Source organism: Piliocolobus tephrosceles, chromosome 2 (assembly GCF_002776525.5).
Source record: "Piliocolobus tephrosceles isolate RC106 chromosome 2, ASM277652v3, whole genome shotgun sequence".
Classification (NCBI taxonomy): domain Eukaryota; kingdom Metazoa; phylum Chordata; class Mammalia; order Primates; family Cercopithecidae; genus Piliocolobus; species Piliocolobus tephrosceles.
The window spans coordinates 160759359-160774661 of NC_045435.1; the positions used below are offsets into that span (position 1 = coordinate 160759359).

At 47.1% G+C, this 15303-nt stretch overlaps 1 protein-coding gene across 3 annotated transcripts in view; it reads left to right on the top strand.

The window, feature by feature from the left end:
• Positions 1–3779, top strand: part of MRAS (muscle RAS oncogene homolog) — a 58837-nt gene extending 55058 nt beyond the window's left edge. For all 3 annotated transcript variants that reach the window (XM_023187886.1, XM_023187887.1, XM_023187885.1), the window contains exon 6: positions 423–3779. In XM_023187886.1, the coding sequence (XP_023043654.1) occupies positions 423–522 (100 nt within the window). In that variant the 3' untranslated portion in view covers positions 523–3779. The remainder of the gene's footprint in view (positions 1–422) is intronic.
• Positions 3780–15303: the final 11524 nt, after the last annotated feature.

Sequence of the window (15303 nt, forward strand, 5' to 3'; positions counted from 1 at the left end):
ATAGTTTCCTATGTTAACAGAAAACACGAAATGGCTTTTATGCTTAGTTGACCCATCATTTTATTTAAACTATGAAACAAAGAAATAGAAACCAGCACCCTATAAGACAAATCGTGATGTAGCTTGCGATTTATGTAAATGTAGCCACAACATAATGTCAGTCATTCCCATCAGTAGGGCGATTTTAGGTTATCCCCTCCCCTGTCTCCCTGTTTCGTTGCCTCAGGAGAAGCTATCCTGCCAGGCCCTACTCCAGTGGCCAGGACAATCACTGGGAGAGGCATGGCATCCCCATCCCCTCACCCACTAACCCTGCCACAAAAGGGCTCCTCTGCCTCAGATCTGGGGCTAGGGAGGAGAGGGGCAGAGGAGAAGCAAAGCCCATTCTGACTTTGTCTTTCTGTCCTTCATTGTTTCAAAAGGCAACAGATTCCGGAAAAAAGCCAGAAGAAGAAGAAGAAAACCAAATGGCGGGGAGACCGGGCCACAGGCACCCACAAACTGCAATGTGTGATCTTGTGACAGGCCTGAGGCCCTGGGCACAGTGACTGTGGCCTGGCCATTCCTCGGGGCCCCTCCCCACCTAACTGCACTGAAACCATTTCTAACCACAACCCTTGGCCCAAGGACCTGGTACAGGAAGGGAGAAGGGTGGGTGGGCAGGGAGCAGACAGGGTCTGGCTTTGCCCAGAGGGCACGGGCTTTCCCACCTCTCACAAGAGACAAGGAAGCCGCCTGTAAGCAGAAGCAGCATCCCAGTGCCCCTGGCCTCCCCATGTGTTGATTCAACCCGGTTCCTGCCCCTGTCTCGGTGGGTGTGTTGTTTATTGTAACTACATAGTGTTGGTTTGATGTGGAAGTGTTTATCCACATACAAAGTACAAAACAAGCCATGAACAAGCTTCTTCCCCTTACCCCCCATCCACAGTGTCTGAGCTTGGATGTCTTTTATAGATTTTTAAATTATTTTAGTGATTATTATTTTATTAAAGGGGTCTGGGCTCCCTGCCTGGTGAAGTTTCAAGTGTTCAGCAGACCTCTCTGGTAACATATCTGGAATATTGTTGTTTTTTAACTGAGTTTTCCCATCAGTGCCAAAACTCAACTCAATCTGAAAGTAGAGTGACTGAGAGGACAGAAGTGAATGGGAACTGTAGCTGGAAGCCTCAGGCCATGGGTCAAACCTGGGAGGGAAAGAGACCCTACTCATGGCCTAGAAATGAGAGAAGAGAGAGGTATTTACCCAGAGGGTTTTCCTATGGTTGGGGATGCAAATATTAGAAAACAGATTGTATTTTGCTGAAGGGAGTGGCTGTCATGAGCATGTCAGTTCTAAAAGGGGTTTTCATTATCCTGGAAATGTATAAACTAAAGTAAGCTGATTGGCTTTGCAAACGTGTCCATTTGTTTTTCAGACAGTATGGGTTAAGTTCTCTGCCCTCCCCAGTGGTCTGAGGAGGCTCTGGGTTTCTCAGATCTGTCTCTTGCTGCTTTTTCACATTGGCTGTGCTGCTTGGTGCCTCTCTGATATGAACACACTGACACGTCAAAGTAACCTAATGTGGACACCATGCAGAAGACTCCAGTTCATGCTGGATCTTAACCAAGAACGATTCAATACTGTTATCACTAAAACAGCACCAAGACCTGAAGCCATCTTCCCTTGGAGTTAACTGACTACCACTTCTGTAAACCTAGTCAACGAGCAGACCCCTTCCAGTATTTGTAAAAGTAGTACTGGTTGCCTTTTTGGCAATTTTTATTAACCTGTTGAATCTTGACTATAATATGATCTGACAAGGAAGGAAGGCTGGGCTGATGTGTGGCTCTCATACACCTTCCACAAGGGGGCAGTCTCCCCAGCTCCCTGATGATGCTCACCCCCCCCCCCCCCCCCCCCGTCGGGTGCTGCTGGTGTGAGCCAAAGACTGGAGTTTTTCCAGCTGGGGTGGGAGTGGAGCGACAACAGGAACAACGGTGCACCAAAGAAAAGGTCAGAATATAAGGCAGCACAGCTGGTGACCTTATTTTCTAGATGTTACAAATCAGGTCACTATGCAAACTAGAATATCCTCAGCAGGTGGCCTGGCCACTCTGGAGAAAGAAACCCAAGGAAAGTGAGCACCCAACTGGATGCCAGGACACCTGGGTTCTGAAAATGCGCTGTGTTCCTACCTCGGCAAGATCACCAGCACTGAGGGGCCCAGCTGGAGAGTGATTCTGCTACAAAGGGAGATAGTTGAGACTTTTGTTTGTTGGAAATCAAACTTCTTATTTGACTAAATTGCCCCTTTTTCTGTTCCTAAAAGGAAGGATAAGAGAGAACATTCCAGATGAGGCACTTCAGAGTTTCCTTAGATCCTATAATGTTAAGAGGTATTTTAAACACTAAAAGGACAAAGCTCTTCCCAATCCTTATGCTTCCCTAAGTGGCATCTGCAGCAGGTACGTGTGTAGTTTGATGGCAGCTGCAAACTGGAGGAGAGGCGGAGGAAAGGCAGGCAGGAAGAAGTGAGGATGGAGATGCTCGGAACCAAGAGCATGGCGGAGTAGGAGAAGAAGCCCTGCACACAGGGCGGTGTCCACGGCCAGAAAACTCCTGCTGGGCACCAGCCACTACGAGCATAACCCATACCCACCATGGGGCTGCAACTCCTCGATGGCACTGAGTGGGATAGTCTCACTGGAAGCAGATCAGCTGACATAGAAGAGAGACCTTGGCCATAAAGGTGAGAAGACAGGCATTTCAACCACATGGTTGGGACAGAAGGGACAGTGCATCTGTTCATCCATCCTGCTCTTGGCTCACAGTTGAACTCCATAGTGCCTGAGAGAGACTAGTTAAGGATTGGTCTTCTGTAGCCTCTGCTATTGAGCCTCTGGTAAGCATTCATCTCCCATGAACTCATTTCCCCATAAGTGAAGTGAGTAAATAATGCCCCATTTGTAGAAGTGGGCCCTCATGACTGAGGTAGCTTCCAGATAGGCCAGAGTAGAGTGTAGAGTGTGCCCTGTGGCATCCCTCCATCATCTTCTCCATCATCATCTAGCAGGGTCAGACTGGGAAACCTGGTTGGCCACGCCACACCATGACCGAGGAGCCAACTGGGACTTGTGGCTGTTTGACATCCTCATGTTCCCACTGGTCTTCCGGAGAATAGTGCTACCCTCACATCTCCTGGAGCACAGCCTTCCTGAAATGTCCTCACCCTATGCCTTTGCCATTGTGTGCTCTCAGATTTCCTCCACTATTTGACACCCTCTTTAGAGGGCTGCTTTTTTTTTTCCAGAGATAATCCTAGCCATCCTCTCCACTCGGGCTATGGCCACTTACTACCCGTGCAGTTTGCCACACAGGGGACACCTGGATGGCTTCTCTTAGGACTTTTCCCACCTCCTTCTCATGACACTTGCTGTGGAGAATGCCTGGCTGGCCTCCTGGGGCCTGTCTCGCTTTGCCAGGAGACATGACCCACTAACGTGGCAACTCTAACCCAAAGGCCCCTCAGACGTTACAGCAAATCCGGAGCCACAGACAGGTTCCCTCCGTTGGTAGCCCATCGTGTTTGAAATTCCATGTCGAGTTTACTTGGAATGAAAGATACTTGAATTATCGTGCGCCCATGAGTGCCCAGCTTCTGTTTCGTAGTCTTAACAGGTGGCCATTGTCGTGAAACGAGAGTGATGCCTGAAGATCTCAATGATGTTTGAGCCTTTTATGTAACTTTCTATTAAGTCTTTATATATCTCGACTGATTAATAAAGAAGGGAAACACGTACCTGTCTTATCTCCTTTTACTCCAATATTCCTGAAGTTTTGCTGAGAACATTGTGAGTTGTTGGTGTTTTGCCCAAAACATCCACCTCTTACAGAGCGTGACCTTGGTCCTAACCAGATCTAAAGTAAGGAGGAGCCCACTGGTGGCCATGGGGTGTCTCCTTCCTGCGCAGAGCTGAAGGATGAAGGCAGGCTAGCACAGCATTTAGAGGCACTGCCTCTTGATGCTGGGCGGATCTGGATTTTAGCCCTGCTACCCACCTTTGTGTGCCTTTGGGCAAATGACCTGCCTTAGTCTTGAGCTGCCCTGCCTGTGAATGGGACAATAATGTGCACCTCGAAGTAGCTGGAGGACTAAAGCTAACGTAGGACTGTGGTGAGGAGCCCAGAAACGGTGCTCTTTGTCCAGGACACCTGTTGGATTATCTGCCTGACATTCCTTTTCATGGAAACTGCCCTCCTCCCCCATCCTTGGGGTTATAGTCTTTGGCACAATGTGATTTCACTTCTTTGTTGATTAAATACGGCGGGTACTTGACCAACTTGAACCTCTCAGGCTCCGTTTTCCAGGGAATACAAGCCAAAACCCTCTCTGGGTAGCTCTTATGGGCAACTCTAGCTGAAACATGTAAACCTGGGTGCTGGAGGATGCTTCTCATGCCCTCTGGGCTGGAGGCAGAGAAGGCTAGACTGCAGACTGGGGGGAGAGGCAATGTAGTGGACCACTCAGGCCTGTCTTCCTGCCCATTCGTTCTTTCCACAAATATTGATTGGGCACTACTGTATGCTAGGCGCTGGGCTGGGTGCTGGGTATATGGTAGTAACAAGGCAGTGGGTCTTAGGAACTGGTAAGTCAGTTCTTTCTCCTCTAGTTCTATATTAGTTTCATGTGGCTGTTGTAACAAATTACCACAAACTTAGTGGCTTAAAAGAGAAATGTATTCTCTCACAGTTCTGGAGACCAGAAATCAAAACTCAGTATCACTGCCCTGAAATGAAGGTGCCAGGAGGGCCTTCACTCCTTACCTCTCCCAGTTTCCAATAGCTGCTAAAATTCCTTGGCATGTGGCTCTATCACTCCAGTTTTGGAGGCCAGCATCTCCATATCTTTTACTTCTCCATCTTCACACTGCCTTCTCTGTGTGTGTCAAATCTCCCGCACTCTCAGTTGATACTTCTTCCATCACTGAGAAGGTTGAAAACAGCTGAACAGAATTTCCACAGACTTCTTTCACCCCCTCTGCCCACTCTGCAGCATCTGCACCCACCTGCTCTGCCTTCTTAGTTGTTAGTGATGAACCCTCCATGCTCCTGGCTGAAGCCAAGCCGCTTCCTCGAGCGCTAGCACATACCAGGCATTATCCTGGCCCCTCACCCCTCCTCTGTAACACCGGTTTTCCCCTCTACTGGATCTTTCTCATCTTAAAGAAAAAAACCTTCTTTTGACCCACTTCTTCAGCCAGATACCACTTGATTCTCTGCTCCCTTTTGTAAGAAACCATCCCTTTTTTTTTTTTTTTTTTTTTTGAGACAGAGTCTTGCTCTGTCGCCCAGGCTGGAGTGCAGTGTGATGATCTCAGCTCACTGCAACCTCCATCTCCCAGGTTCAAGCGATTCTCCTGCCTTAGCCTCCCACGTAGCTGGGACTACACGCATACACCACCACACCCAGCTAATTTTTGTATTTTTAGTAAAGATGCGGGGTTTCACCATGTTGGCCAGGCTGGTCTCGAACTCCTGACCTCAAATGATCCACCCACCTCTGCCTCCCAAAGTGCTGGGACTACAGGCGTGAGCCATCGCACCCAGCCCAGCAAGAAACCATCTTAAAAGCAATCTATGTTCACTGTCATGCATTCCTCTCATTTCTTTCTCTTTAAACTGCTCCAGGTGAGCTTTCACCTGCCACTACATCACCACCACCATTCTCAACGTCACCAATGGCCTCCATTTGGCTAAATTCAAGGACTGGTTCTCAGCCTTTTCATACTTGAGCTCCCTGCAGCAGTAACACAGTTGAACACTCGCTCTTCGTCGTGAGACTTCCATTGGCTTCTAGGGTGCTGCCATCTTTCAGTTTTTCTCCTTCACTGGTCACTTCCTTCTTAGTCCTTATCTTCCACCTAATCTGTTAACTTTGGAACACCCCAGAGCTTAGCCCTTGGTCCTCTTCTCTACCTACACTCACTTTCTTGATGACTTCATCCAGTCTTGAGACTTAGATGCCTTTATCTGCTGTGGGCTTCCAGTTGTACCTCTCCAACTTGAAACTCTCACAAGTCCCACTCATATATCCAGCTGCCAAATTGATATCTCACTTGGATGTGTCAGGTACCCAGTCTCAAAGTTAACAAGTCCAAAACGGAATTCCTGATTTTCACCCTCCCATACCTGCATCACATGTAGCCTTCCCCAGCTCAGCTCATGGCAACTCCATGCTTCCAGTTACTCGGGCCAAAAACCTTGGAGTTATCCTTCGTTCCTCTCTTTCTCCTGCATCTCACACTCAACAAATCTCTGTTGACTCCAAAATATATCCAGAATCTGCCCATTTCTTGTCACCTCCACTGCTAACATTGTACCCTGAGCTGCCATCTTTCATGCCTATTTCATTCGTGTCTTTTTGCAGTTCATTCTCAACACAGCAGCCAGAAAATTTTTGGTAAAATGGATGTCAAATTATGTCTCTGCTCTGCTCAAACCTCACACCCCGGTGGCTCCTCCATCTAATTTTTAAGATGTGTCAGAGTGGGCTATGCCACTGAACACTTAGTAACGGGCTGATGTTTATTAGCCACAAAAAAAGGATGGTCGAACATGTCCATTCATTCAGGCAGCACACACTGAACCCTGAGCCCCACATCAGGCCTGCAGAGAACATTAAAACCTGTGCCACACGGGGGTTCCCAGCCGCAGGAGGATGGTGAGCTGTGGGGATCTGTGCATTAAGAGGAATGCTCTGACCTGGAGGAGCTCCCATAATCTTGGTCCTCATAATCCTTGTACTCAGTAGATGAAGAGGGTGTTCATTGACCAGATGAAGATTTTACCCACATTTCGGGCCCACTACTTCCATCACTTTTGAAGATTGAAGGTTTCCTGTTCTCAAGGCTCTCAGATTCCCAGGTCCATACCAGGACTATTTTAAAGTCCACTTTCATCTCCGCACACTTTTAAAGAGGCTGTGAACCGAAGTTCCCAGGTGTCACAGATGTCAGCATTGTCATCACCCAGGAGCTTTCTGGAAATGCAGACTTTTGGGCCTTGTCCCAACCTGCTGAGTCAGGATCTTCATCTTAACAAGATCCCAGGAGAGTTGTGGGCACAATGAAGACAGAGTAGCCACTGGCCCAGAACATCAGGCCTGGCATCGAAATGAAATCCAGCCCTGGACTCAGTGTTCCTCAGGATCCGGTTCAGCTTCATCCAACCAGAGGAAGCTTCATCTGCATTCATTTGATGACTAAAAAGTTCACTCCTCTGCCTTTAACAGCTGCAAGAGTCTGCCCAGCGAGGAGGAGGCAGTGAGCTCCAAGTGCCCGCCCACAGTCAGCTTCCCTTAATTATGGGAAGTTTTCACACAGAGGCAAGTGGGCTACCAGTGTGCTTCTCCAACACTTGCATTTTGGTTAAAATGTGCACAACTATGGTGAATGTAAAGAACAAGAAAAAATCTAACTGCCGAGAACTCTTAGGGACTCTGAGTCCCTAAGCACTCGGAAAGGTGGGCTATTCTGTGCAAGCTGGATTTTCACTTAGCATAGCTGCTGGGTTTCCACGTCATCTCAAATAGCTCATTACCATGCTAATATGGAAATTTAAATATAAAAAAGGAAAGCTGGGTTTATACCAAGCGAGGAACTGACAGATGCTTTCAGTGGAATGTACATCCTGGCAATTACGTGCTAAACCATTAGCTCTGACTCAAATCCAGCTTCCTAGTCTGTCATCAGCCCTGCGCCTGGGCTAATGAGCAGAGGTGAAATCACTGGATAAGTGGCTCTCAAAATGTGACCCTCAGACCAGCAGCTTCTGTATCCGGGGAGTTTGCTAGAAATGCAAGTTATCTGGTCCCACCCCAGACCTAATGAATCAGAAATTCTGAGGTGAGGCACAGCAATCTGTGTTGAACAACCTTCCCGGGAGACTCTGTTGCACCTTAAAGTTTGAGAACCACTTAATTAGATAAATTTAGGTAAAAATAAAAGTTCTTACCACAGGAAGGTAAATTGCGGCTGGGCTCATTCTTATCTACAAGACAGCTGCTGGCTCTCTGGGCAAAGTTGTCCGGGTACTTCTTTTTGGGCAAAGTTGTCCGGGTACTTCTTCCTTCCTTCATCTGATTCATGAGGACCCCTCAAGATCTGGAACTCTTATCGGAAAGGGGTTCCGATCCAGACTCCAAAAGAGGGTTCTTGGATCTTGCACATGAAAGAGTTCAGGGCAAGTCCATAGAGTAAAGTGAAGGCTAGTTAAATAAGAGAGTAAAGGAATAAAAGAGTGGCTACTCCATAGGCAGAGCAGCCGCGAGGGCTGCTGGTTGCCCATTTTTATGGTTATGGCTTGATTATATGCTGAACAAGGGAACAAGGGGCAGATTATTCATGCCTTTCCTTTTTAGACCATATAGGGTAACCTCCTGACATTGCCATGGCATTTGTAAACTGTCATGGCGCTGGTGGGAGTGCAGCAGTGAGGACGACCAGAGGTCACTCTTGTGGCCATCGTGGTTTTAGCCAGCTTCTTTATTGCAACCTGTTTTATCAGCAAAGTCTTTATGACCTATGTCTTGTGCCGACCTCCTATCTCATCCTGTGACTTAGAATGCCTTAACCATCTGGGAAAGTAGGTCTTACCCTTATTTTACCCAGCCCCTATTCAAGATGGAATTGCTGTGGTTCAAATGCCTCTAACAGGACCCAGGTACCTCATACAGGGGTTGTTCACCTTGGCTCCATGGGGTTCCAGGTGGGATGGCTGACACCCCTGAAATCATATGCAAAATTCTGTGTGTATATATATATTCTTCCGGGGAGACAATCACGTTTTAGCAGATTCTCACTGTACTGTTGAGTGTCACCCAGCATGAAAATGAACCAGCCTCTTGAACCTTCTTTTTTTGACTTCAGGACCTTCTGGTAGTTTCACAGCCCTAGAGAGTGGAAAGAGGAAATGAAAGGAGCGAAGATCCATCCACTCCACAACTTCTAAGCAGCTCTAAATGGTTCACTTGGTAGACACATCTCTGAGCTTGCTCCCATGACATCCTGAGGGAGGGGAGGCGGCTGGGCTGCCCTTCTCCTCCCAGTTCCCCAGCATGACTAAATGTGTAACCCACATGACTCCGCCTTCTCCGCCCTTGCTGTGGTTAACACCCCCTGCCTCTCTGGCCCTCAACACCCTGGTACAAAACCAGCGAAGAGCAGAGAAAATTCAGGGTGCTGTGGCAGCTCCAGGACTACTTGGAAACCCATCGCTAGGATGGGAGCCCAGCTGGACAATGGGAGCAGAGGAGAGGTGGGAGGGATGTCAAAAAAGCACTTGAAGGCAAATGCCATCAACTCCAATTTGAATTTGTAACCACCTGGACCAGTGGTTCGCAACTCAGACCGTATAACAGAATCACTCAGGGAGCCTGGAAAATAATTCTGCTGCCCGGACCACTCCTTCAAAGAGTCTGGTGCCATCGGTCTAGGTTGGGGCCCGGACATCAAGACTTTAAGGCTTCCGAGGTGATTCTACTGTGTAGCCACAGCTGAGACCACTAGCTGGGCTGCATTTTAATCTCATTTCCTGAATACCATGCCTTTCAGTGATCACGGGTTAACCAAAAAAACAGCTGCCTGGAGTAGCCACTGTCTATAAAGCCACTCCTATAAAGGATCAGTTTCCCAGCCCTTGATGTGTAAATGGACACTTGACCATAGTGGATTCTTACGTTTTCATTAAAGTGGGACCCATCAGAGCCTGGCTTGATTTGTTGGTTTTCTGGTCACAGTCTACTGTGATATCTCATTTGTCCACATCTCTTCCATTTTTATATCTATGACTCAGGGAAGGGCCTGGTGATACAAAGTTAATACTGAACATTTATCAAATGAATAATAAGTATTACAGATCTCAGCAGGGGCCTCCATGCCTTAAAACCTAAATAAGGTTGGCTCGAACTATCCTCCTCCGTTCCCAAGCCTATGGTTTGTAGCCATCCCAAGGCCCACTGAAGATTTCACACAGTTCTTGAAAGTCAGGTTCTCACGGGGACCTCCACTTCTGTCCATTTCAGTCTGACGTTCAGCCCCTGCCTCAGTTTCTACAAAGAAAACTCACTCTCAATGAACATTCCTAGCCAGGTGCAGTGGCTTGCACCTCTAATCCTGGCTACTAGGGAGGCTGAGGCAGGAGGACTGCTTGAACCCAGGAGTTTGAGACCAGCTTGGGCAACCTAGCAATACCCTGTCCCTTGAAAAAATAACCATTCCTGAGTTTTGCTGGGGGACTTGGGGATCCCAGGGATGGTCCCTCTGCTGTCAGGGCCTCTCAATTGGCCTTCACCCCATGCCAGACCCTCTACCAACCTGTCTTCTCCAGCACCAGCCACCCAGTGGGCTAAACACCCATCCCTTTAGATTCTCTAAACCTCATTTGCTTTCTTTAGCCATAATCCCATAATCTCTCCCTAGAATGAAATTTGGTTTCAGCTCTTAATAGGATGGCCAAAACCTTCAGTTTGCTGAGGACTGAGGAGTTTCCTGAAACACTGGTCATTCACTGCTAAATCCAGGACAGTCCCCGGCAAACCAGGACCATTGGTCACCTTAGTGGTAAGAATAAAATTTTCACCTTGTTCTATAATAATGGTACTAAGAACTATAAATTAGCTGATGGTTCTCAACCTAGCAATCATCATCATCATAATTACCTGGGAGTTAAAACATAGGCTTTTATGATTTAGCAGGTCTGGGGCCTGAGAAATTGCATTTCTTACAAGTTTCCAGTTGATGTGATAGTACTAGCCTGGGACCACACTTCAAGAACCCTGAATTAGGTAACCCACATTACACATTCAACAGAGGACTTGGCATACAGTAAATAAATGCACAACAATAACTAGTTATCAGCTAACGTTTTGTTGAGTACTTACTGTAAACCAGGCACCCTGCTATTTCTGCATATTACCTTATGGCTTCCCTGTGAGGTAGGTGATGTGATGCTTGTTTTACAGAAAGGGAAACTGAGGTCCAGGGACAGCCAGAAGTGACTGAGCCTGCATGTGCACCGAATTCTGACTTGGAAGCCCATGCTCCATTCACCAGCAACCCCGCCACACTGAGGACTGAGCTAGTCCCAGGTAGCTGCCCCGCCCCTTTTTAATTTTAACTTTGTTTGAGGAAAGTCTTTCAATGTATCTCCCACATCCCTGCCTTCTTCCAAGTGAGCTGAATGCAGATCAGCTTCCTCTGCATGACTCAACAGCAGCATTTTGAACTTCAGTGACAGTCATTTTCCAGAGTGTCTGCTCTGGGCCTCCTCCAGGGGCAGCCTGAGCTGTGGCCTTGGACACCACCCCCAGTTCTGTTCCTCCAGCTGCCTTTCCCAGCTCCATCTGAGAAGTCGAGGCCAGGACAACCCAGCAGTTAGCCCAGTGAATGAGACCCAGGAGGCCTCCTGTGTAGTCTGGGGTCCTCTGGACTGCAGCCCAGGAGAGCACCCACAGCCAGGAGCCCCCTCGGCCCTGACCTTGGCCCTGCTCCCTCGGAGTCAGCCTGGTGGCCGAGGCTGCTGGAAATGGACCGTGTGATGCAAGGCACTACCACTGACTTTCTTGTTAATATAACAGTTCTTCCCCACCACCCCTCCTCCTCCAAACCATCCAAACTTTTTGTTCCTTCTTTGTGGCTGGCATTGCTAAGATTTTTGGTGTTACTGGTGCAGAGGATGTGTGGAGTGCAGTAAGAACACAGGCTGCCTAGGTCTGGCCCAGCAATGCTGCTAGCTGATGACCTTCGGTAACTTGTCCAAGCTCTCTATGCCTTGATTGCCTCATTTGTCAAATTGGGTTGATGATAACGTACTTATTTTAGGGATATTGAGCTATTGTTGTATTAGATACAGTCATGTGCCATATAAGGATGTTTTGGTCAAGGGCAGACCACGTATACGAAGGTAGTTCCATAGATTAAAATACCCTATTTTTACTGTCCTTTTTCTATGTTTAGATACACAAATACTTGCCATTGTCTTACACTTGCCTACAGTATTCAGTCCAGTAACATGCTGTCCAGGTTTGTAGCCTAGAAGGATTAGTCTATCCCATAGAACCGTGGTGTGTAGTGGGCTCTACCATCCAGGGTTGTGTAGGTGCACTCTATGATGTTCACACAATGATGAAATCACCTAAGGATGCATTTCTCAGAATATACATCCATCATCAAACAACACATGACTGCATATACTTTCAAAATAGTGGCTGACACATTGGAACTCTATTTAAATGTTAGCCAGGATTCCAAAATCAAATCCGTAAATGCTTCTGGAGTGCCTGCTAGTGACTCCAGCCACTATTGACTCAAACAGCACGTACCAGTCGTGCTTTGCATGCGTCATGTCATTTAAGGCTTAGAGGAGCTAGGTGACTTGCCCAAGCACACCCTGCTTAGTTAGTGGGGTGCTTGTCTCCCAGGCCAAGCTGGCCCGTCCAGCGGTACCCCCTCTGCCTCCCTTGTGGGGCAGGCCCTGAGCTGGGCATTCAGCAAGGAGGCTTAACCTCCCCCATCCTCTGACCATAGCCCCTGCCCTGCTACCTCTCCTCTGCCTGCCTCACTTCCCCTTCCCTCAGATGATCCTTACCCAAAAAACAGCCTCCTGTTGCCCTTTCCTCTCCTGGGTCCCAGGACTACTCTGAGCTCTGTTCTTGCCCAGCTCCCCTTGTTAATCAAAACAGATTCAGCCTTCACAAAACAGATGCCAGAAGCAATTTGGCATCTGGTATCAAGAGGCTTAAAATCCTCTTTCCTAAAAATGCCACTCCTAGGACCCTCTCCTAAAGAAGTAATCAAAGATGCAAAGAATGATGAACGAAGGTGATCTTCACATTCAAAAGATACAAAACGTTAAAGGATCTAAGTGAGCAATAATTGGGGAATGATTAGATAAACGATGCTGTAGCCGTGAAGGATTATACCACAAATGTGAACAGCAGAAGAAATGTTTGTTCCTGTGTTTTCATCATCCCTAGATGGTAGGGTCTTTTCAAAAATCTTTGCTTAATGGAAACACAAAAGATGGGCATCTAGTTTCTGTTTTATTTTTATTTCTTTGACCCCCAGTAAAGTTGGACTTTTGAAGACTTGTCAATTTTTATTCCTTAAAGAAACTGCCTATTTATGCCCTCTTCAATTTTCTGTTAATTTCATTTTTCTTATTTATTGGTTTTATGTATTCAGTTTATTGACCACTTATATGTCATATTTATTGCAAAAATTTCCCTTAGAATGTAGTTTCCTTTTTCATTGTATTGCTGATTTATTTTTATACTATAGATGTTTAAAATTTTAAACGTCCAAAGCTATTATTTATTCCTTTATGGTTTTTGTCTTTGGTACAATGCTAAATGAGCCTTTCTCATCCAAGTATTATTATTATTTCCTTCGAATACCTTTAGGGTTACACCTTAAAAATTTTTTTTAATGTTTCTTTTAGAGACAAGGTCTCACTGTGTTACTCAGGCTAGAGTGTAGTGGTGATCATCGCTCACTGCGGCCTTGAACCCCTGGGCTCAAGCAATCCTCCTGCCTCAGCCTCCCTAGTAGCTGGTACTACAGACATGTGCCACCACACCCAGCTATTTTTTTTTTCTTAAAGACGGGTCTCACTATGTTGCCCCGGGTGGTCTCCAGCTCTTGGCCTCAAGGGATCCTCCCACCTCAGCTGTTCACAGTGCTGGGGTTACAGGCGTGAGCCACCATGCCTGACCCAGATGACTTTCTATTCATATAATAAGGGAATGGAATTGTCTATACCTCATGCCACTATATTGAAGATTAAGTAAACTAACTTATGGAAAGCTTTAGAAACAATAACTGGCACATAGTCATTTCTCTGTCATTGTTAGCCTATTATTAATGTAACTTTAACTCACTGGAAATTTATTCTGGAGTGAGGTGTGAAGGATGTTTTAACTTTGTGTTAAGCCAGTTGTCCCAACACCACTTTTTCAATAATATGTCCTGACCTCATCAAAAAGCCTGTGGCTGGAATGCAATCTTTTTGCTGATTCTGAGCCGCATGGGGAGTTCCCTTTACAGAGCTCTGAGCTGGGGAGAAGGCTATTCCCAAATTCCCTGCTCATCCTCTCACTATACTCTCCCCTATGCTACGTTCACCATGGAGTTCCTAAGGATAGGGTGTGGAGCCAAACACACTCAGCCTGACTATTCTCTCCTTTCCCAGCCCAAGTTCAGGGTGTCAAAGTCAAAATAAAAGGATAGAGATAAATCTCTAAATTTAACATTTTATTTGGGAAGCAAGAATTGCAATTCAGGGCATATGCACAGACCCCATGATCTTCAGTACTTCAGAAGAACAACGAGAAGGTTAGAGATTCTATAAAAAGGAGAAATGGCTGGATGTGTTGGCTCACACTTGTAATCCCAGCACTTTGGGAGGCCAAGGCCGGCAGATTGCTTGAGCACAGGAATTCCAGACCAGCCTGGGCAACATGGTGAAACCCCATCTGTACAAAAAATTTAAAAATTAGCTGGGCGTGGTGGTACACACCTATAGTCCCAGCTACTTGAGAGGCTGAGGTGGGAGGATCGCCTGAGCCCCAGGAGGTTGAGGCTACAGTGAGCCATGATCATGCCACTGCACTCCAGCCTGGGAGACAGAGTGAGACCCTGTCTCAGGGGGAAGTTCTGATTGGTGAGTGGTGGCAGTGGTTAAAACTGGTCTTAGAACAACAGTAGGCTGTTTCGGTAGCCATTAGACAAAACTGGTTTCCGTTTACAAAAACAGGCAGTTTCAGCAGCCAGGCTTGCAGAGAATTACATTTTTGGAGCAACGTTATATTCCCTGGGTGAGTTTTCCCCCAGACTCTCTACTCTGATTTAGTTGGGTATGACGAGAACGATACAATTTGTATGACCAATTTTCACAAGAGTTTTTTTATCCTCAGCCCTTCTACAAACCCTCCTCCTTTTTCTTTCACTTTCTCCCCTGGGGCTACTGAGATCCCATTTTCTCTAACCACCCTGGTGCCACAGCCCACGGAATCTGCTGGGTCAGGGTCAACAATGAACCCCCCTGCAACCCCCAGGCCAGGTCAGCATGCCCAGGTAGGAGCCAAGAGGAAAACAGTGCCTCCATCCTGCACTGGGTGGTGGTGACGCGGGTAGGGTGCTCCCTTCCCTTTGGGAAACATCCAGCCAGGCTTTCTCACCATTGTCCGCCAAACTTACTTGTCTTCCCAAGTAAGGGCGAAACCTCCATCTGAAGCTCAAGCAGTGTTAATGCCTCTCCCTTCCTAA